The 23,883-nt window shown below is 41.6% G+C and overlaps 1 protein-coding gene across 1 annotated transcript in view; it reads left to right on the plus strand.

The window, feature by feature from the left end:
- Window positions 1-23,883, plus strand: part of cltca (clathrin, heavy chain a (Hc)) — a 42,478-nt gene that overhangs the window by 11,862 nt on the left and 6,733 nt on the right. The window contains exons 2-25 of the mRNA XM_078266068.1: window positions 1,258-1,465; window positions 5,613-5,881; window positions 6,078-6,239; window positions 9,377-9,490; window positions 10,088-10,261; window positions 12,993-13,190; window positions 13,710-13,910; window positions 14,392-14,544; window positions 15,194-15,316; window positions 16,203-16,340; window positions 16,441-16,605; window positions 16,751-16,931; window positions 17,299-17,462; window positions 19,188-19,313; window positions 19,419-19,561; window positions 20,321-20,555; window positions 20,702-20,824; window positions 20,909-21,054; window positions 21,149-21,332; window positions 21,420-21,612; window positions 22,061-22,218; window positions 22,305-22,577; window positions 22,779-23,096; window positions 23,485-23,616. Of these exons, the coding sequence (XP_078122194.1) occupies window positions 1,258-1,465; window positions 5,613-5,881; window positions 6,078-6,239; window positions 9,377-9,490; window positions 10,088-10,261; window positions 12,993-13,190; window positions 13,710-13,910; window positions 14,392-14,544; window positions 15,194-15,316; window positions 16,203-16,340; window positions 16,441-16,605; window positions 16,751-16,931; window positions 17,299-17,462; window positions 19,188-19,313; window positions 19,419-19,561; window positions 20,321-20,555; window positions 20,702-20,824; window positions 20,909-21,054; window positions 21,149-21,332; window positions 21,420-21,612; window positions 22,061-22,218; window positions 22,305-22,577; window positions 22,779-23,096; window positions 23,485-23,616 (4,281 nt within the window). The remainder of the gene's footprint in view (window positions 1-1,257; window positions 1,466-5,612; window positions 5,882-6,077; window positions 6,240-9,376; window positions 9,491-10,087; window positions 10,262-12,992; window positions 13,191-13,709; window positions 13,911-14,391; window positions 14,545-15,193; window positions 15,317-16,202; window positions 16,341-16,440; window positions 16,606-16,750; window positions 16,932-17,298; window positions 17,463-19,187; window positions 19,314-19,418; window positions 19,562-20,320; window positions 20,556-20,701; window positions 20,825-20,908; window positions 21,055-21,148; window positions 21,333-21,419; window positions 21,613-22,060; window positions 22,219-22,304; window positions 22,578-22,778; window positions 23,097-23,484; window positions 23,617-23,883) is intronic.

Genomic DNA, 23,883 nt, shown 5'->3' on the forward strand with positions numbered 1-23,883 from the left:
AAGCACCGAAATCCGCGTTGCTATTCGGTCCGGTAGATACCGGTCGTTTAGACACCGGTGCCGTATTAGCACCGGGTTTCGCTACCCAGCCCTAATCAGTGCCACTATGTCTCAGGTTTGATCAGTAAATGATTGTTCCGGTAGTTTTGCAACATTTGTACCGCTATGGTGTTTTGCGGATAGGTTGCATAAGTAGAGGAAGTTGCAACAGCAAAAATGGTCTATAGGACATGTTTTTTTTGTAGTTTCATTTCCTTCAGATTTTCATCACAACAGCTTTGCAAGTTGTTAGCAGGAAGATACTGAGTTCTGTTTGTGATTTTACTGCATTTTGTCATTTGCCATGTTTTTTTTCATTATTTGGTTTGCAGTGGTTTAATTTTGTGACCATGATACATGGTTTGTACTTGTACCAGCGTCTTGACACTCCTGCCCAGAGCTGTGTTGGCAATGCCTTCATTAAGTAGTGCTGTGTCAGGGTTTGTGTGAGGCAGGCAGGATGCCCTGTTTCAAGCCTTGGCAGTAAACGGGGCTGCAGAGTTTGCTGAGCTTATGTGCTGCAAAGCTTTTCACCTATAGCATCAGGCTTTTGTTTTTATGAAGGTTAAACCGCTTTATGTCCTGGATCACATAGTTTGTTCTGCTGGGACACCGGAGAATTAAGGAAAACTGAGGCCACACTGCTAACTATGAAATACTTTTTTTGGTTGATAAAATGTACAGTAGCTTTTATCCTTTATCTCAGGTGATTGTCAGGACAGATGTTATGGCAAAATTGTCATCATGCAACGATAGCGATACTCAACACAAACTACATCTTAACCAAACGCAATAAGTTGCATGAAGTAAGACCTAAATCAGCTGCTGGTTTTCAGATTGCAGTAAGACTAGTGTTGTATGGTTGTAGTTGCCTTTTTGGCCCATGTTTTTAGAACTCTCTAACCGTTGTGGCCTCGCCACAGCTCCATGTGTCCAAAGGGCTGCTGCTCAGTGTCAGGCCTTGTGACCTCATCGACTGGCTGTGGGAGTGCGATGCAGCTGACCAGAGAATCAAAATCTTCTTATTGGACACTGTTGTTTTGTCAGCAGCAGGCATTTCAATGAATTTGACTGTTAAAAATCAAATGAGTGTACAGTGTTAACTAAGTAACTGGAGCTTGCAAGCCTGCAACAAGAAAGTCACTTCCTGCTGTTTGACAAGTACGTTTAGGCTATTTCTGTTCAACCTAACATTCCCTTTTCTTCTTTTTTGTCTAGCTCCAAAATTTAGGGATCAATCCATCCAACATAGGCTTCAGCACCCTAACCATGGAGTCGGATAAGTTTATCTGTATTCGGGAGAAGGTGGGCGAGCAGACTCAGGTGGTGATCATTGACATGGCAGACCCCAATACACCTATCCGCAGGCCCATCTCAGCCGACAGCGCCATCATGAATCCAGCCAGCAAAGTCATTGCACTTAAAGGTAAGGCAGTGTGTTGGCATTGCAGAGGCCACATTTCTCTAAATCAATGTAGGAATTACCAGAGAGAGAGAGAGAGAGAGAGAGAGAGAGAGAGAGAGAACTGCATTATTATTTGAGAGTTTTATTTGAACTAACCCCCTGTAAGGGGTCTGTAGCTTTCAGTTTGACATGTTTGTTATAGCAACATTATCCATTTAATAATTAAGAGTATAATAAACAATTTTCATCTATATTTGTCCTTGCACATCCAGCTACTTTGTAGTTTTTATTGGCCAACATGTATGTTTTTTTTTTCCAAACATTTGTCCTGTAAATATTCCCAAAGTAGCATATTTTTATTCTTTTTGTCCAGCATCCATGATTGCTTTGACTTTTTTTTTGTTTTTGTCTTTTCTATGTTCTTTTTTTTTCTTTACTGCTTTCTTATGTTTGCAGACGGTGAGTTGAAATTTAACTACTTCATTGTGGAAGTTAAATCCTGTTTTCAAGACAGTATTGACAGTATTGTAAATTATACCAATTTAGCATGGTCCTCCTTCAGTAATTAAATGAAGGATACAAACTATATTGATTACAGCTGACATGACTTTATCCACCATTGCGTACTGTTGGACACTTTAAACTCAGGTTTTGGTACAATGCTCTTTAAGCCTGTATGTTAATGGCCTAGCTTTTAATATTTTTCATATATCCGACTGGATAATTCTTTGGACCTTATTCCACATTTAGGCCATTGAAAATATTTCTTTGGAAACAGGATTTAGCTTTCACAGCCTTATAGCTTGCTGGCATTCCATCATTTTTATTACATGTACAAGTGATTTAGAACCTGTTTTACATGTGGTAATACTATGGGTAAAAATGATTTCATTGTAATTCACATTTCTTCTCAATTTTCATTTGAAATCCATGTCCTTTTCCATCTGTGTGATGTGGTAATTCCTCAAACCTGTTGTCACTTGTTTCCCAGCTGTGGTTAATATTTGTTAACAAACTTGTGGTTCGCTATACCAAGGAGTGAAGATTAGTTTGCTCCAACTACCAGAGTGTAGACTTAATATGCTGACTTGTAACCTGTGTGGGAAGTCTAATGGCATCTTAATATTTGATTTCACATGTTCCTGATGGTCGTTGATCGTTGTATCACAAGTAGTCACAGATGAGTACCGAACTGGGTCAAGAAGCGATTTTGGAAAATAACCTGTGAGGCTCGCTTGTCAGGGTGAGAGAAGTAGGGAGGAACACTTGCTGTCCAGCTGATCCAAGAGCCTTGGCCTTGCCAAAAAAAAAACATTTCATGAGCCAAACAGCTTGTGTCTTAGAATTTTTGCTGAACTATCTACCTGTGGTCACAGCTTTATGCTACGAAATTAGTGGATGTCTGAGGCCCTTTGGTAATTAAGGTTTCCTGTAAACAGTATATTATATTATTTCGATTACTTAAAATCATCATTAGGGCATTGATATTTCAAAATTATAAACCCCAGCTCATTTTACTTGAATAATTGTGTAAACTGCTAACCAGACTCAAATGCATCGGTTTTAAGTAAACATACCTAGTGAACATCAGTTGGTCTCAGTGTTTTACAATTTTAAAAAAAATGAGCAGGTAATAACTGGTAAAATGTCATTTTTATTGGGTGGATGCTAGAAGAACTTAGCAGGTGTGACAGTGTGTGCTTGTGTGAAACTGTCCCTCCTCCCCTTTTAAATCTAGTTACAACTTTCTTTGCTGACCATCCTCTCTACTGAGGACGTGGTACAATGTGCAGTTATAAATTATGCACTGTACTTTTATAGAGTTCTAGCTTACTGACAAACATGTGACATACAGACATGTGAGCATTACAATAGTTCTATCGCTCATTATGCTGCCTGCTTAAATGTTACACATAAAACACAAGGCTCTTCGTTTTCAGTATTTTAGTAAAAGCAGATTGGTTTAAAGTGACTTTCACCCTGATATTTTCACATTTATGCCAAAGTTATTGTTAATGCTTCAAAGAAGAAGACACGGATCACCTCGGTTTGCATTAAATGGGGTCCATATGTGATTAGGACAGCTTAGAAAATGCTTCCCGCAATACTAACAAGTGAAAAAAATGGGAGAAGCTTTTTTTTCTTCTTAATAAAACCTGAAAATAAGTCCTACAAATAAAGTAACATTTCAGCAATGCACATTCCTCATTAGCCACAGCACACGTGAGTTGTGTGATTACAGAGGGTATGAAATATGACTATGTGAAAAGGAACAGTTACAGTAGCTCAACAGTGAAGAGCTTTAGATACATATTGACTCAAGTTGTGGTACCTGTCTTTTCCTCACTAATTATGTAGCGTAGGGTCAGCGTAGTCTCTTCTTCACTCTTACTACCTTCACCACTGTCTTCCCTGCTCACTCTACCATAAAGATGTTTCTTAGCCGACCTTGTCATGTGACATAGTATCAAGCCTTAACCTTTTCATGTAACCATGTCTGAAGTAGGGCTGCACGATATTAGGAAAATATCTAATTGCGATTATTTTTGACTGATATTACGATATGATTCACGATATTGGAGGGAATGATCATTTTTGTATCATTATTCTCATTTTCATTGAAAAATGTATATACACTTCTTTTTTCTTTCTTTTTCTTAAAGTGTGATTCTTTTCTGCGAAGGTCTGTACCAAACAAAGATATTTTCTTTAGTCTGTAGGATAGGATTTGTAGGCCGGGATGTCTCTGCAGCACCACAATACTGTATTTTAGAATTTGGTTTGGACCATTTTGACACATATTTTGTCTTTAACAAATCTACGCGATATGGATATTGCACTAGTTTATATTGCTATTGCGATTTCGATACACTTTCGATTAATTGTGCAGCCCTAGTCTGAAGCACGGACACAATGCGCACACACACCTCCCAACAGCTGATCATAATTCAATTAAAAATCCCTTTGCTTGCTCTTTGAAATTTGGCTGCTGCTGCAAGTGATCCATTTGCCACACCGCTTATTGTACTCTGATCCCATGGCTTAGTGATCTTGACAGTTGTGCTAACGCATTTGTCTTTGCTTTTTCTTACTTTGTTGATAAATATTGAATAATGAGCAAACAAGGAAGTCACACTGCTTTTTAATAAAGCCTTAGCTCACTAAATTAACCCTAACTAATAAACAACAAAAAATGCAGGTGAGTGAACCTTTTTTGAACATTTAGCTTATGATCTGCAACCAGGACAAACATATTTAACTTCAATTGTAGACAATCAAACATAATCATTATTGGAAACCTTTCCTGTGACTCTTGTCCAAAAGTCTCTTAATTGCTTAAAATGTACCCTTCCCCCCTTAATTGTGCCTGTATCTGTTGCACTCCAACTGTCGTATTCCACCGTTAGTCTATATATTTGACTTAGATGCAGATGTGTTTGCCTTTTTTGTGAGTTGTTTGTTTCCTGCTTCTACCCTCTGTTTGCTACGTTTCTCTCGATGAAGGCTGTTCATTTGATGGGGTGGGCCACGTAGTCGGACATGACAATACATGACATCTACTGTGTACATTTATTAAACCTCTTTTTAAAGAGCTGTGGTCAGTTTAGTTAAATGTTTATAAGTCCATATTCTTCATTTATAATGACTATTGTGCTAAGAAATAGGTATGCATTTATTCAGCCATTCACAGACCGCAAGGAGCACCTGTAACCTTTTTTGTCTTAGTTTTGCACAGTGGATTGTTTCTTACACATTTGACGGTTCTGCAGTCTATGTTCTTATTGGCCTGCCAATTCGTAATATACTAAATAGAGTTTAGAATAGAAAAATATACTTGCTTGAAGTGCACATAATTGACACAATGACACCTTGTGTAGCCTCTTACGAGGCCGAAATTTACTTTTTCCAATGCCAGTTGTCTCAGTACACTTCAGATATGACACAATTTCCGACTACAGCATGTATGGCATCCCCTTTCTATCAGTTATAGCGTCGTTGCTTGATGACCTCTGTGTCATGACTATCAATATTTCAAATTTGAATCTCCCTTTTCCATTGAAATTTTGTGTTTTTCCTCTGAATGTATGTGTATGTGTGGACACGCTGTTGTCAGAGACTATAACATTCTTCTGGGGCTTGGTTCCTGCCCCCTTTCTCCCTCTTCTAGCTGCCAAAACCCTTCAGATCTTCAACATCGAGATGAAAAGCAAGATGAAGGCACACACCATGACGGACGATGTTACCTTCTGGAAGTGGATCTCCCTTAACACTGTTGCACTTGTGACTGACAATGCCGTCTACCACTGGAGCATGGAGGGTGACTCACAGCCTGTGAAAGTCTTCGACCGCCACTCCAGCCTGGCAGGCTGCCAGATTATCAACTACCGCACTGACGCCAAGCAGAAATGGCTCCTGCTCATCGGCATCTCAGCCCAGGTAAATAAAGTTGAATACCAGATATGTTAAGTAAGTTAAGACTGAAACATGCCTTCATCACAGAGAATATAAAGTAGATAGCTTGTTTGCATTCATAGGTAACCATAGATGCACAGTAACTTTAGCATTGGTAAGCCACTTGGTTTTATACATGTTTTAATACATATTTATTGTTTTTCCTTTTTTTTTTTTTTAGCAAAATCGGGTGGTTGGAGCCATGCAGCTCTACTCTGTTGACAGAAAGGTTTCTCAGCCCATCGAAGGCCATGCTGCCAGCTTTGCCCAGTTCAAGATGGAGGGGAATACAGAGGAGTCAACTTTGTTCTGCTTCGCTGTCAGAGGGCAGGCTGGAGGGAAGGTGACTGGTGTTAATAACAAAATAGGGGAAACGTTTTTTTTTTGTAACAAATTTGTATTGGTTTTCAACAGAAACACAAGTTATACATGTTGCCATCATGTTAGTAACAGAGATAGAAAAAAGAAAAATATATACACACACACACACACACACACACACACACACACACATATATCTAGCCATCCATCTATTCTTAGCAGGAAATGTAAGGAGTTATGTGTAGACAGTGTAATATTTTATACTGTATCTCTCTCAATCTATTACATGTAAAGGTGGATTTAAATACTTCAGTGGTCTCCTGCCAGTCATCCTCAATATACTCCGTGTCGAGATCTTTCTCCCACTTCTGTGCAATGCTTGTAATATCACCTGGACTAAGAGTATAGCAATGCATAGAAGGAAGAGATAAAACGCGTGATTCCTCTCCGGGAAATAAGGAACCTCTCTACATCACTATACGTGACTAGAGGAGGGGGTAAGGTCTTGGATCCAACAAAGTGCCTGACCTGGAGAAAACCATAATGATGTTCTTTAGGGATACTGAATTTGGACTGCAGTTGTTGTAAAGTCATTAATATCCTATTGTGGTACAAATCTCCAATCACACGAGCCCCATTGCCATGCCACCTATCAAAAATATTGGGATGGAGACCTGGGGGGAAATCCAGGTTCCTCGTAATAGGGGTTAAGAATGAGGCATAACTTCCTCTGTCTAAGTATTTACAAATTTCCTGCCACACTCTAATTGTGTTGTGTATATAATCGGGTTATTCTTGATATCCTTGTGTAGCTTTTTCATATCACTCATGACCAAGCCATCTATCTAAGTCCTTCTTTATTTTAGTTGCTATGAGAGAGAAGTTAAGCTTCCGTAGCTCTGTCAAGTTTGGTGAAATTTTTATCCCAAGGTAAGTGAAGCCTGTGGGAGACAGTTTGAAGGGACAGTTGGTAGATAGAGACGGATCACCCGGACCACCCAATGGCATGGCCTCCGATTTGCCATAGTTGATCTTGTAGCCCGTGAAGGAGCTGAACTCCTGAATAACAGAGAGAATAGTTGGTATCGATATGTCAGGTTTTGTCAGAAACAACAGGATGTCATCGGCATAAAGTGCTATTTTATGAACTGTTCCTCCCACTGTCATCCCATGCACGTCTTTGTGTTGCCTAATTATCTCGGCCAGGGGCTCAAGTGCCAGCGCAAAGAGCAGCGGAGACTGGGCAGCCCTGTCTCATCCCCCTACACAGCGGGAAAGGCGATGATTGTGTGCCATTGCTTACCACGCAGGCCTGTGGAGAGTTGTAGAGTATCCTAATCCATTTGAGAAATTCTCCTCCCAGCCCAAATCTCTCCAGTGCATCAAACAAATATCTACATAGATACAGCAAGTCCTCTACAATTTGTCTGACTTGAGTACTGTATCACATTCAATAGTCTCAGATTTGTGAGGGAGAGCCTGTTCTGTATAAATCCAGTTTGGGCTGGATTTATTAAAGACGGCAAGAACTTTTCCAGTCTTGTTGCGAGCAGTTTTGATAGCAATTTACTATCCACACCAATAAGGCTAATGGGCCTAAATGAGCCGCAGATATCAGGTGGTTTATCTTTCTTAAGGATAAGTGTGATATTTGCTAGATTAAGCATTGGAGGGAGGTGACCAATCTTAAAGGAATCTGAAAACATGTCAGTAAGTGGTCCGGCTATCAGGTGACTCAATTTCTTGTAGAATTCCGGGCAAAACCCATCAGGTCCTGGTGCCTTTCCACCCTTGAGGGATGCTATGGCTGCACGGACCTCCTCCTCAGTCACTGGTACATTTAATTTTTCCCTTTGTTCCTCCGACAAGGATGCGAGGGACACCCTATCGAGAAACTCCATTCTCCTCCCCTCAGATAATTCACATTCAGATGAATAAAGCTTTTGGTAAAATTGCCTCATTATTGTATTGATATCTTTGGTTTTGTAGTGTCTAACCTGATTGTCATCCAGCAGTGACGGTATCGTATTTGCCTCCATTCTACCTCTTGCCAATCTTGCTAAGAGATGACCAGGTTTGTTTCCTGACTCATAAAGCCTATGCTTAGCAAAGAAGATGGCCGATTCAGCCTTTCTAGTGGGTGTCCAGTTAACAGCTGGTTAAGGGCTGAACGAGCTGCCTCCAATTTTTTAGACAAAATTCTAGAAGGTGCACCTTTAAATTGTACTTCTAGCTGTTGTATTGTATTCTCTAAGCTGAGTTGTTCTTTCATAGCAGCCTTCTTCTGAACTGTGGTGTACGAAATAATACTCCCCCTAAGATAAGCTTTAGCTGTTTCCCACAGCAGAGAAGGGCTGATGTCTGAAGTCTTATTAGCAGCAATGAAAACATTCCACTGTTCAGTAATATAGTTAATGAATGGTGGACTACTCAATAGAGAGGGGTTCATCCTCCAGTGGTGAGAGGGGGGATCAGTGTAAGGAGGGCAGATGCTCAAACTTACATGAGAGTGGTCAGAAAGTGAGCATACGCCAATTGAGCACTCCCTTACCCTATCTAAAACCATTCTGGACGACAGGAAGAAATCAATTCTTGAAGACGTCTGATGGGGATTGGAAAAGAAAGTATAATCTCTCCCCCTGGGATTAGTTATTCTCCAAGTGTCAAACAGCTCTAAATCATGGCAGAACTCTTTCAGCCTAAGGCTCTTCCGAGAGGTTGGGTTAGACTTAGGTGGGGACTGGTCAACGCTTGGGTCAGGCACACAATTAAAGTCGCCCCCTAATACAACATATGGGGTCGATACTGGTGAGACCTCAGACAAAAGCTTAGGGAAAAAGGCAGAATCATATTAATTTGGGCCATATATGCAACCAATGAGAATCTGTTCCCCATAAAGATAACCTGAGATGAGGACATAGCGGCCATCATTATCTTTTATAGTTGTCTCTAAGGTAAATGGGAGACTGCGGTGGATTAATATAGCTACACCTCTGCTATTTGTGTTATAAGATGAATAAAACACCTGTCGCACCCAGGATCTCGTCAATTTGAGATGCTCCAAGTCATTTAAGTGAGTTTCTGACAATAAGGCATGGCTGGCATTCTTGTAGCAAAGCCTGAGTTTGTTTCTAACTTATGTTTTTCTATTTGACACAGTTGCATATCATTGAAGTGGGGACCCCACCAACTGGCAACCAGCCATTTCCAAAGAAGGCAGTGGACGTGTTCTTCCCTCCAGAAGCTCAGAACGACTTTCCTGTGGCCATGCAGGTGGGTAGCACATTTCCAGAAATGACCGCCTGAACCGAACCGGGGCTGTCATTTTTCCAAAAAGTCAAGTTTTAACGAATTTGAACTAACTTGTAATTTGTCTGAATTAATAAAAACGCAACCCATATAGCATAACGCACCAGTTAGTTTTCTTTTTTTTCAGCAAACAATCATGTCTTTGTTGGTATTTTTGCCACCTACGGTGTAGAACCCAAAATGGTTCCATACACTGCTTCTCAGATCCTTTGGTGTCTGGGATTACCCGGTTTAGCACGGCTTTGCATGCTACTGTCCTTTGTCCATTTTCATTCATTAGCTTAGATTACTGATAGGTCAAGAGGGCTTGCAATAGGTCCAGCTGTGAATTTTTAGAGTGGCCTCTGCTGGACCAAACTATAAATGTCTGTTGCACTTAGACTGTACATTTTGAATTTGAACAGGTCATTACTGTTCAAATATTTACTTTTTCTCCACGTTAAAACAAAAGTTTGAATTTCAAAGAAAAGTGACAGCCCTTGCACAGACAAAGTTAAATCAGTCGGCTGATAAAGCAAAATAGGTGACAGGCACAATATTTAATCCTTTTTCTTTTGACAGATAAGCTCCAAGCAAGATGTGGTTTTCCTTATTACCAAATATGGCTACATTCACCTGTATGACTTGGAGACAGGCACCTGCATCTACATGAACCGCATCAGTGGGGAGACCATCTTTGTCACCGCTCCACACGAGGCCACCTCAGGCATCATTGGGGTCAACAGGAAGGGACAGGTAAGAAGATCAATCTGTGCTCAAGTGCTCATAGAAATAAAATGTATGTTTAGCATGGCTGCTCAGTCTTTTTACAAGTAGAAATTTGCTGATGAAACCAAATATTTTTCTTATTCTCTATCACACAGCCACAACAGAACCACTTCTTTATTATTTACTCCTTATGTCACCAGTAATCACATGTACAACACATATAACTCAGGTAAATTAATGTAAACAAACACAACATCAGTTGTTGCATGGAGTAATAACACCAACTTCTTGTTTGTCTGTCATCATCCGGTAAGCTCAGACTTTTCCAGGAGGCATTATAAATAATCTAAGGTGTGGAGTTTCACACAGAGAGAGGGGGAGATGGTTGTGTCTTACTGCTTTTGTAAAACTGAACCAGAGAGGAGAACTGGATCCAGCCAGCTGATGAATAATGTTCCAGCCAGGCCACACACCACATGAATAATTGAGTCAAAAGAGGAAAACTGATCTCGCTGTGTGTGTGTGTGTGTGTGTGTGTGTGTGTGTGTGTGTGTGTGTGTGTACATCACATGCACACAAATGCGTACACCTACACAGAGGCAGTGATCTGAGAGAGAACTTGGTTATGGCTCAGTCTATGCTTCCACAGTAATACATTACTACAATGCTTTTCCCACACATTTCTTTGGATTCTGTGGATTTCTAAATCCACTGCTGTCTTGGGTCAACAAGCACCATAAGGACAAGAGCTAACCAGATGATGAAGTGATTTTTAAATCTAATGTTGGTTAATATTTTTGTTCCTGGTTGGACTGAAATGGCAGAATAGTGAAGAATGCCCAGAAAGGGCTGGATGTGTTCTCCTGCTAAAAAAAGTTCAGGATGATATTATGGTAGTTTGAAATTTAAATCGAGTTGTAGTTGAATATTTGTGTTGTGGTATTATAGGACTTGGGTTAAAGTTAATGGTAAGCAAGCATGGTAAAGTAAACCCCTGGAAAAAAACTCTGGTTAGACAAAAAAACATTACAGAACTAAATGATGGTTAACCCCAGGTGTGTTATGTCCTTTCATCGCGGTGAGAAAAACAATACCCCACGCTAAGGTCGGGTGCTAAGACCTTGACGTCATGGATGGAAATGAAAAAAAATTTGTACTGATGTTCATAAGCCTCCTGGTTTGAATTTTATTTACGAGTTGGTGTCTGATATTTGCTTGTATGTTTCTATCTCTCCAGTATTATTGCTTCCACACTGCCTAAACATGTCCCTGTAGTTGTCCGCAAGTTTCTTATTATGGATCTCTGATAACCTGAAGACCAGGTAGTGTGTATGTGCCAGATCTGGTCTGACATTGACATGCAGTGATGATAGCTGCAGCACAGACCTGCTGCACACCAAAGGGAGAAAGTGAACAAACAAGGGGGGAAAAGGGGCCCATCCGCACATGATGTCAAGTGGGAGGCACGGCCTGGTACCCTCAATCCTCTTAGTGCTGGTCCTCTCATCCAATCACAACCTCCACCTTATCTTCCACGTCATCAGCATGGCAGATGTGTGTGTGTGTGTGTGTGTGTGTGTGTGTGTGTGTGTGTCGTGATACAACAGCTCATGTGTCATCTGACGCTCGGTACTCCATTGTTCAGAACCATTGTTCTGCCAAGTTTGTCTCTTTTTTCCATCAGACTCTGATTATTGCATTTAAATGGCATGTTACATTTTAAATTAACTAAAGTTTTGTAGTATTGGCTCAGTTGTCTTGAGTATTTATTCAATCTGCCATTTTTCACTGACAAATATACACATAATTCCTGACTTTAATTAGCCTGTTCATCTCTTTCGGGTGCTGTATGCCCCTCCCAGGCCAAACCTGTGTACATAGTAAAACACTGAATCTCCACTCGGGGACCTATTTTTACTCCTTTTTTTTTTGTCAATTTTTTTTTTATTTGAACTATCTCCAATTAGTTCACCCACATTAGAGTGAGTAAGTGAGTCTGCTTTAGTGGCAGGAAGAATGAGGTCCAGTCACCCGTGTTAAAGGCTGGGGCACTGACCTGCTGGGCTTGTTTGTAGAGGGGCCAACACTGGCTGTCTTTCTCCTTCGCCCCCCTCCACCCAGCTCTTTTCATTCGACTCATTCTCCTTTCTGTCTCTGTTGCCAGACTGCTTACAAAAGCCATGCGTTACACTGACCCACTAATAATACATTTGCATTCAGCAGCCACAAGCTAAGGCCAGACAGTATTTAATGGAGTTTAGTGCCATAGCCCACAGTTATATTTAGCTGAGCTCGCCCACTCTGCTAATTTCCGGCACAGGATGTGAATAAGGAATGTGCTGTTTTATACCCTTGTCGTTTAGATGCATCTAAGATGAGTTAAAAGACTATCAATCTTTGTCTGCCTAGCTTTAATTCAGAGTCCTGCTAAACATTATTTGGGGTGGGGGTAAGGAAGCAGTGCATTGGATTTTTCTACATATATGACAGATCCATGCCTTACTGCAGATTGACTTAATTGACACAATTGTAACTCCTTACACTGTAGACAGACTTTTGAAAACGGAAGAGTCTACACCATAAGGCAATAGATGATACTGAACTGACTACAAGCAAAATATTATAAGGAAATGTGGTATTTTCCATTAGCTGTATACAAACAAAGAGTTTGAAAGGATAAAATCTGGTTAGCATTATTAGTGTTGTCTGGTCTCTAGTGTGATGTATTGCAACATTCTTTATTTTCCCTGCAACACAGGTGCTGTCAGTCTGTGTGGAAGAGGAAAATATCATCCCCTACATCACTAATGTGCTCCAGAATCCGGACCTGGCTCTCCGCTTAGCTGTCCGCAACAACCTTGCTGGTGGTGAAGAGCTCTTTGCACGCAAGTTTAACAACCTGTTTGCTGCTGGCAACTACTCTGAGGCTGCCAAGGTTGCTGCCAATGCACCGAAGGTACGTAGCGTATTTGTAATAATCTATAATTAAAACAAATGGATGAATTTACTTCCATTATCTTTTAATCCAACAAAGAAACGTGAAATAGTGTTTCATGTTTGTTGTGTTCCCAAAATATTTTAGTTTAGACACAACTTGCATACAGTTTGGTTCGTGTCCAGGTCCCTTTTCCCTTGCCAAAACGCTTCCATACACTAGCTTTTATGCCAGGGGAGGCCAGTCAGATTGTATCCATCTGTGGTTGCTCACACTCAGCCATCCTCACCAAAAGAAGTAGCCTAGCTTAGAACGTAAACGCGACGCACATGTTTGCGTACGTTAAACAAAATCGTTTTGTAAGACCGGTTTAAAATTTTGGAATATTGCCTTTTCTTCGAGACATAATTGCAATGCATCTAGGGAACCTGTTTTTTCCCTAGTTATAGTATTGGATTGCGTTATATTCTCCCCACTTGGTTTGCCTTTTATCAGTCGCTAAGATCTCCTCTCACCCTCACTTGATCTTTCCCCTCTCAGGGTATCCTGCGAACCCCAGACACCATCCGTCGCTTCCAGAGCGTTCCCACTCAGCCAGGCCAGACCTCCCCCTTGCTGCAGTACTTTGGTATCCTGTTGGACCAGGGCCAGCTCAACAAGTTTGAGTCCCTTGAGCTTTGCAGGCCTGTACTCCAGCAGGGACGAAAGCAGCTCCTGGAGAAGTGGCTAAAGGAAGACAAGGTATTGCAGATCTCCATCTCAGCCTCCAGTCACAGGAAGAGGCTCTTCCTGAGCTGCCTGTTTGTTTACATGACTCGCCTATTATATTGGATCATGTGAGAACATCGGTTGTGTAAGGAATTTGTGAAGTTCCCCCTGGAAACTGTAGATTTGGGTGGTTCTAAGCTGCTTCAATGGTAAACAAGAGAATCTGAGATGGGGGATATAAACTTGTGTATATTTAAATTTTCAATAATATATCATTTTATATATGATTAGTTCATTTACCATATTTGCTATTCATTTTCTTAACCTTTGTCTGCTCTCCTTTTGTCATTTGACGCAACATAGATATATTCTGTATGTATTTTCATTGTGCAAATGCTAATTTCTTTTTTAGCCTTTTAACTTCTACAGATACAGTATAAAAACTGTAAATTAAAAGTAAAAAAAAAAATAAATAAGTGCTTTGAGTGCTGATGTTAGTTGTCCTACGTTTCAGTTGGAGTGTTCGGAAGAACTTGGTGACCTGGTGAAGGCAGTGGATCCCACCTTGGCTCTCAGTGTCTACCTGAGGGCCAACGTCCCCAACAAAGTCATCCAGTGCTTTGCAGAGACTGGTCAGTTCCCCAAGATCGTCCTGTACGCCAAGAAGGTATGTCTGTCTGGCTCCGATGATATTATTCAAGCTCTGGAAGATTTGATAATTCCCAAATGATGAAATAGCATAAACCCAAACTTAAACCAAGCTAATCTTAATGTTGTGAAGTTCTGTTGTAGTGCTGTCTTAATGTTGCGATCTTATTGTGGGTACTTTTGTTGTGGTGTTTCAATGTTGTTAAAATTGTATTGTTGTGTGGTGGTGGTGTTGTTGTTGTGGGTGAGTTTTAATACTGTGACATTTGATTGTTGTCCTTTACTGCTGTTAGCTTTTTTATACTCCAGTGTTAGGTTTCCCTTTTGACAGAGATGTTATTCTCCGTTTCCTGCCCAGGGACTACAGATGAAAATTAGCTTATAGCTAACTCTGGTACTGCTAAGGAGCTGTTCATTGTCCGTCAAATAAATAAATGAAATGCATGGCCAATAAAGGAGAGGGCAAACCATATAAAATGCATTTCAAAATACAGAAAGCCTTTCCTCATGCCTAATTTAAGGATTCACGTTTCATGCTTTACTAAAGACGTGTGTCTCCAAGAAGTATGAAGAACAAAAGAGTTGGACTTTGTCACCTAAATTAATGGATTTAAACATTGGCACTAAAACTTGATTGTAATGTAAAGTATCCATTTTTTTTGTTCTAGGTGGGCTACACTCCAGACTGGATCTTTCTGCTCAGGAATGTGATGCGGATCAACCCAGAACAAGGCCTGCAGTTTGCCCAGATGCTGGTCCAGGATGAAGAGCCACTGGCTGACATCACACAGGTCAGAGGAAGGGAAGAGGGATTTCCAGTGATCCATCAGGAATACATGGATTTGCTCATGAATAACTTCCTAATTCTAAAACAAAGAGTTGCAGTTTACTGAATAGGCCTCTGTTACAGAGCTTTAAAGAGATTTATGCCGTACTCTTGATTGAAACTGACCAAGATGAGTTTAGTCGGAATTTAAAAATGAGCTGTTGCCCTGCAGCACAGGGTGTATTGGGTTGTACTGCAGAGACTTTGGGTTAGGGTTTCCTAACTTTCTTTCTAAATCTAAGATGAACATTGTGACCTTACATCCCAAGTTTGCGTTTAACAAGTTGCCCCAAACTTTCCTTGAAACTGGACAAAGTATTTGGCTGAGTCACACGACATGCCAACATCTGTGAACCTCAGTTATCCTGTAGTATAAAGGAAATGCACTTCTTCTTTTGCTTCCTGCCACTGCAGACACACTGCACTGCAAATGTCAACTGCTGACACAGCTTTCTGTGTTAAGTAAAGTGCTGTTACCTGCCAGCACAGCACACAAGAGTCAAACAGCATTGCATTGAAGACTTTCTTCAATCTTTGGAAAAGGGAATGTGTTCTTTTCAGCCATCTTTTCTCTTTTCATTGCAAGTGTCTTCTAAGCTGCTTTAAATAAGTATGTGGTCATCTTAAGTTAAATCCTGTCAGTGGTGTACAATTTTAGGAGACTGGTGGGAGTGTTGTGCTTATGTTGGAGGGAGGTGTTATGTACTAATGGCTGCAGTGCAGTAGTACTTTTATTTTGTTCAAAGAGAGGTTTTGACATGTACAATTTTTGTCTGGGTTTTAGCAGCTAGACACGCATCTTTCCTTTCTTAAGTTTAAGTTTGCTCCTGTGTGTCTCCATGTCTGTCCAGATCGTGGATGTATTCATGGAGTACAACCTGATCCAGCAGTGCACCTCATTCCTCCTGGACGCGCTGAAGAACAACAGGCCCTCAGAAGGGCCACTGCAGACTCGCCTGCTGGAGATGAACCTCATGCATGCTCCACAGGTGCACACATCTACACATACTTAACTTTAAGGAAGCCAGTTAATAGAACGGGGATGCATTTCTTTCATTTCTTCTTTCTTGCTTCATGTCTTGGGTGCAGGTTGCTGATGCTATCCTGGGCAACCAAATGTTTACCAACTACGATCGTGCCCACATCGCCCAGCTGTGTGAGAAGGCTGGACTCCTGCAAAGGGCGCTGGAGCACTACACCGACCTGTATGACATCAAGCGCGCTGTGGTGCACACACACCTGCTCAACCCAGAGGTAGGCTTCAGTGACTGACTGAGTGGAATTAAAAATAAAACTAGAGGCTATTTTTCTTTGTGTCAAATGTATTGCTTATTGTGCATTTTTAGTCCATGGTAGATATTGTATGAGTTAAACTGAAAATCCCCTCCTCCGCCTCCAGTGGCTGGTGAACTTCTTTGGCGCGCTGTCGGTGGAGGACTCCCTGGAGTGCCTCAGGGCCATGCTGTCGGCCAACATCCGCCAGAACCTGCAGATCTGTGTGCAGGTGGCTTCCAAGTACCATGAACAGCTCACCACACAGTCTCTCACTGAGCTTTTTGAGTCCTTCAAGAGCTTTGAAGGTGAGATCCCAAACTTTACACTAGCATACTGCTTCATTTGACATTTGAATCTTTTGTCAAACACTTTAATTTATAATCCAGACAATACAAATGTCGGTGGCATATTCCCTCTAAATATCAATTAGACAAGCAGGCCAGAGCAGAGGCAGGACAATCCTGGAGGTTATGTAGTTCACCTCTATTACTGGAATAATGAAGTGTAAAGGTTGAGTAAGCTAATTGGGGAAGACTGCCGGAAACTGCAGTCCTGGAGCTACATTTCTTATGTCAGTTATGTCTTGTAGGTTGTATTATTGGAACCCTAATGCTATCATTAGATTGGTAATGCTGTAGAAGCTGTTGCTTAATATAAGTGTCTGTCTCTCAGGTCTGTTCTACTTCCTGGGCTCTATTGTGAACTTTAGTCAGGACCCTGAAGTTCACTTTAAATACATTCAGGCGGCCTGCAAGACGGGACAGATCAAAGAAGTGGAGAGGATCTGTCGAGAGAGCAACTGCTACGACCCTGAGCGTGTCAAGAACTTCCTCAAGGTAAAGCTGCAGAGACAGCTGCGGGGATCAAACGCTGACATTTAACAGCTCTAGTCTACCTTGACCTGGTCCTTTCTTTTATCTTTCTTTCTTTCTTTCTCTCTCTCTCTCTCTCTCTCTCTCTCTCTCTCTCTCTAATGCATTACATATGTCTGTTCCTGATCTACTTTCTTGCTTTTTTCACTTTACAGTTTTTCAGAATTTTAAGCCATGTTGATCTTTTGGCAAAGTCTTCTAGTTTTGGAATCGCCCATTTTCCAGTCTGTTCTCATACATATCACATATTCTTTGAAGTGCTGAGACAAAATTCAGCATGCTATTAAAAGAATAACATCACAGATTAACATTTTGACTAGCAGATACCCAGTAGTCAATTATCTTTTGTGCTTTTCATCTTTTGTCTGTGGAATTGCAGGACATGTATCAGGTAAATCTATCCTTCCCCACAGTACAGGACTTCTCCCTTCTTATTTTGCTTTCACCCCTACCCCTGAACTTTAGGCACAGGATTGAAACTGGGATTTCTATGGATGCGTATATGTTATACACCATAATCCACTCCCCTTAAGGCTGATTTATGGTTCTGCAGAGGCTCCACACATACTTTTGCCGTAGCCTACGTAAGTGGCCTGAAGTTTATACTTGTGCGTCGATCTCTTCAAGAGAATAGCAGGGCCGTCACTTCGAAGTGAGTAGTGACTCTAGAGGCATAGTGAGAGAAACAAAGTGTCTCCCCTGTTCTTTCTGACCACGGTCAGAAATCTGTAGCAGGAAAAGTTAACCCTCACCTTGGATTTCATGTTTATGGAGAAGGAGAACCAGCAAATGAGTCGGGGGAAATGCAACGCTACCAAGCCACGGCCGAGCGACGTGCGCCGCAGCGACATGTAGTTAAATTTTTTGAGAGGTGCACATCAGGCTACAGCGTAGGGTCAGTTTCTCAACGTACCTACGTACGTACCCACGGCGTCAATTTAAAACGGAAGCATAAATCAGCCTTTACTACATAGGGTTATGTAGTCCTAGTCATTCAGAGGATGTTTTGTGTGTACTTGGCAGTTAATGGTGAAAACGTTAGGGTCCTGTACTCCATATTTGAAGACATTGAAGGTGTCTGTGTGTATAGTGGTGTAGTCTTGTAATAGGAGCCTCTAGTCAAAGCAGCATGTTCTTGAATGACATCGACAAGGTGCACAATCCCAGTTTGTTAATTCTGTATGAGTGTGGATGGCAGCATTGTCGAGCACAGGACTAGTGAACTGACAACTGGCAGCTGTCTGCCTGCATATAAGTAAGAATGCTGTTTTCGAACATTTAGAGGGCTTGTTCCATACTGTAGTGTGAAATACTCATGTGACGTCCATTTGTTGTAGTGTCAACCCTTTAATTCTCCCCCCCAAATTGGTATTGTATTAAATGTGTACATTTTTAATTCCTTAAGGAGGGTTGACGTAGTTGGAAAATTAGATCTTCAATTTTTATTTTGTGACTCTGATAAATGTCCTACCATCATACACAGTACACCATCCATCAACAATAGAGTCATACCTGCAGTAAACTATATTCTATTTGAAGGATACATGTTGATACGTTCTATGTGCAGTGGTAAATGATTAACCATGTTGCACTAAGGTTGGTAGTTTTGTGGCTTGTATAGAGCTGTTTTGTTGTTTGTTTAATCTTACTGAACCTGTCGTCTTTCCCTCCACTGTGTGTGACGGACAGGAAGCCAAACTCACCGACCAGCTACCACTCATCATCGTCTGCGACCGCTTTGACTTTGTCCACGACCTGGTCCTCTACCTGTACCGCAACAACCTGCAGAAGTACATTGAGATCTATGTTCAGAAGGTAAGGCTCAGTGGAGAAGCCTTCAAATGCCTCGTGACGATTATACTAGAAACGTTTTATTTCAGAAATTGGCTATTGCGATTTATTGTTACATTTGCGTCTTAGGTGAATCCTAGCCGTCTGCCTGTTGTGGTCGGTGGTCTCCTAGACGTGGACTGCTCAGAGGATGTCATCAAGAGCCTGATCCTGGTCGTCCGGGGACAGTTCTCAACTGATGAACTGGTCGCTGAGGTGGAAAAGAGAAACAGGTGCTGCACTATCCCGCCTACATGTTTCTAAACAAACAACTAAAAACTTTAAGTAATTTTGTCTTCCAAGATAAGGGTGAAGTTTTGACTTCAATTTAGAAAAGGTTAATCCTCAGGAGAGAAAATGTGGTGCCAGCCAGTGGTTGCAGCTTTGTCTGGAACACCAGATTGTTGATAAGATTATGAGTATCTGACAATTGGACGACTTTTCTATGATCGACAGTTTCTTATCTAAATCTGGGGTTAAATATGCTCTGATTGTAACTGTGTTGCTGCATTATTACTTTCTCTAACAACACATTGTGATATATTAGTTAAAGAAATGTCAGATTCAGTCAGTTAATTTATTCTCCCCAGAAATGGTCTGCTTTCTGTCACAGAATTGTAGATCAAATTAAAAACACAGTAAGGATTTTTGTTTGTCAAAGTAATGCCATTACTTTAATGTCATCAACCACAAACATTAAGAAGTGTGTGTGTGTATATATATACTGATCATTTACAGGAGACGTTACTAAGTTATATAGATTGTTCTTGGAGCATAACAAGTTACTACAATGCTTTTGAAATTAAATTGTTAATAAATTACAATAACCTAAAGACGATTATGTGACTTATTCAATATAACAAGTCTAACACGGATCCCCACATGAAGAACCTTGTTTATCTAGTATTCCAAGTAGGATTTGAATTGGGCTTCATCCCTGTCTGACTACTCAAAACATTTCTCAGAGTCCTGACATCCTTTTTCTCTTCCAGACTGAAGCTGCTGCTGCCCTGGCTGGAGTCTCGTATCCACGAAGGCTGTGAGGAGCCTGCCACCCACAATGCTCTGGCCAAGATCTACATTGACAGCAACAACAACCCTGAACGATTCCTGAGGGAAAACCCGTACTATGACAGCCGTGTGGTGGGAAAGTACTGCGAGAAGAGAGACCCCCACCTGGCCTGTGTGGCCTACGAGAGAGGACAGTGCGACCAGGAGTTGATCAATGTGAGGATGAATTCTCACTCTTGCCTTCCTCGCACCTGTGTATCCAAATGTCTCTTTTTCAGTTCATCTTCCTTTTTTCATGTAGTACATAAAAATGCCTTCACTGTAGCAGGAAGAATTAAAATTTTAGTTTTTTTTCATATCAGGTCTGCAACGAGAACTCCCTGTTCAAGAGCTTGTCTCGTTACCTGGTCCGCCGCAAAGACCCTGACCTGTGGGCCAGCGTGCTGCTGGAGAGCAACCCCTTCAGACGACCACTCATTGACCAGGTAAAGTATACACAAAGCGAGCCTTTTATTTCATTTGATACAACTGCCTGGTGCTTCTCTAAGCCACTACTCCTTGGCCCTCAGGTGGTGCAGACAGCACTGTCAGAAACCCAGGACCCAGAGGAGGTGTCTGTCACAGTCAAGGCCTTCATGACCGCAGACTTGCCCAACGAGCTCATCGAGCTGCTGGAAAAGATTGTGTTGGACAACTCTGTCTTCAGTGAACACAGGTGTTTAGTTGTACCACTTTGCCGTCTCATTTTAAAATCAAAAAGCAAAACTAAAGTGTGCTGAGGGTTCCATGTCTTCTCCTTCTTCCCGTAGAAATCTGCAGAACCTGCTGATCCTTACAGCGATCAAAGCGGACCGTACCCGCGTGATGGAGTACATCAGCAGGCTAGACAACTATGACGCTCCCGATATCGCTAACATTGCCATCAGCAACGAGCTCTTCGAGGAGGCTTTTGCCATCTTCAAGAAGTTTGACGTCAACACCTCTGCTGTGCAGGTCAGTCATTAGCTCTTATACAATTAGACTAATGCTTTATTGACTAAAGAAGTGTTGATCGTCCATGTTTTGTTTTTTATTACTTAGGTGCTGATCGAACATATTGGCAACCTGGACCGGGCCTATGAGTTTGCAGAACGCTGCAATGAGCCGGCTGTGTGGAGCCAGCTGGCTAAGGCTCAGCTACAGAAGGACTTGGTCAAAGAGGCCATCGACTCCTACATCAAAGCTGATGATCCCTCTGCATACATGGAAGTGGTACAGGCTGCTGATAAGAGCGGTAAGGAGACTTGTTGAGCTCAACAAAGAAAAGATGAACCATATTTGGTTGATATTTAATTTCATAGTGGCTAAGACCACACTGTTCTGTTTTTGCCAGTGAGGCCTAGCAGAGGGCTTTAAAGAACTGAGCAATGTGTAGAGGGACAGAACACCACCTGACTTATTTTGAGCTGATCAATCACTATTAACAGAAGGCGGCGTTTCAGAGAAAGCAGTTTTCTGTTTGCCATTGCTGCATTGATTGAAAGCAGTCAATGCTCTGTTGTGGAGTTAAGTTTTGTTCTCCGGGGTATTTGCTGATGGTTGCAGCTAATGCAGCTTTATTGAAAGTGCACAGTATCAGCATAAAATACAGTTGAGGAGGCAGTGTTCCACATCTACCAAAAAAGCAATGGATACATGTAGTAACACACCAACAGCTTAATATCGCTGTCCATGTGTTTCAGGTAACTGGGAGGACTTGGTCAAATTCCTTCAGATGGCTCGTAAGAAGGCCCGTGAGTCCTACGTGGAGACAGAGCTCATCTTTGCCTTGGCCAAAACCAATCGTCTGGCTGAACTGGAAGAGTTCATCAACGGACCCAACAATGCTCACATCCAACAGGTTAGCCTTGTTCTCATACAACCCTCTGTGAATAAGCTGTCAGTTCACGAATTAAACACTATGTCTTGTTTGTATCTGTTATGTAGGTTGGTGACCGCTGCTACGATGAGAAAATGTACGATGCTGCAAAGCTGCTATACAACAACGTCTCCAACTTTGGTCGTCTGGCTTCAACTCTGGTGCACCTCGGGGAGTACCAGGCTGCTGTGGACGGCGCCCGTAAAGCCAACAGCACCCGCACCTGGAAAGAGGTGTGCTTCGCCTGCGTGGATGGAAAGGAGTTCAGGCTTGCCCAGATGTGCGGTCTCCACATCGTGGTGCACGCTGACGAGCTGGAGGAGCTGATCAACTACTACCAAGTAAGATGGAAATGAAGGCATTCTTTTTGTTTGTATAACTTCTGGTGTGTTATTTAAAACAAAATCATAATACACCAAGGCATGCAGTGTTTGCATATAGTTTAACTTGTAATTTGGAGGCATGCCGCTTAGCCACAACTTAGCCTACATTCATACATAAACATACATTTACCAGGTTCCATCCTCCCTCTTTTCTCTCAGGACCGCGGTTACTTTGAGGAGCTGATCACCATGCTGGAGGCCGCCCTGGGCCTGGAGCGCGCTCACATGGGGATGTTCACGGAGCTGGCCATCCTTTACTCCAAGTTCAAGCCCCAGAAGATGAGGGAGCATCTGGAGCTCTTCTGGTCCAGAGTTAACATCCCGAAGGTCCTGAGAGCAGCTGAGCAGGCTCACCTGTGGGCCGAGCTGGTCTTCCTGTATGACAAATACGAGGAGTTCGACAACGCCATCATCACCATGATGAACCACCCGACAGATGCCTGGAAGGAGGGGCAGTTCAAAGACATAATCACCAAGGTACAGTTTGATTTGTTGTCAAAACTAAGATTGTGGTTGTTGTTTTTTTTAATACATCATATTTTTCCTTTTTATGAGGTATCTAACTGTGTCCGATTTGGCTTTTTGAGCTAACGTTGCACTAAGGTGATGTCTTGTAGTCAAATATATGATGGGGCTTTTATTCCACTGCAATCTATTTTGGTTATTGCTGAAAATGTCTCAAATTGTGGTTTTATTGAATGAGATGAGACTGAATAAGAAATACTTATCTTTCATTGAAGACAGTATTATAAAATGCTATTATATATTATAAAATTATCACCATGCTTGATATTGCACTATATTCCCTTCTCCAGTGTATATGCTTATTATTGTTTCTAATTGTTTCCCTTTGCACCCTGTATAGGTGGCCAATGTGGAGCTGTACTACAAAGCCACCCAGTTCTATCTGGAGTTCAAGCCCTTGTTACTGAATGATTTGCTTATAGTGCTTTCCCCCAGACTGGACCATTCCCGTGCTGTCAACTTCTTCACAAAGGTACACTTAAGTCTGTCGTTATGATAAAGGAGGAGTGTGATATGAATTAGCTCTGTTTCTTTGGATTAAGTGCATTTCCATCCATCTATTCTGATGCAAATGTTCAATGTGCATATTCAAAACCTGCTTTTGCACCACAAACTGTATATCACAAACTCTTAATATTTTCATAACGGTAGTGGATGGAAAGGATGAACTACCATTTCTTTTGCAGATTTTTTTTTTTTGGAAATTCAGTAAATGTGCTAAATTGGGATGGAAACTTGG

This window comes from Sander vitreus, chromosome 13 (genome assembly GCF_031162955.1).
Source record: "Sander vitreus isolate 19-12246 chromosome 13, sanVit1, whole genome shotgun sequence".
Taxonomy (NCBI): Eukaryota; Metazoa; Chordata; class Actinopteri; order Perciformes; family Percidae; genus Sander; species Sander vitreus.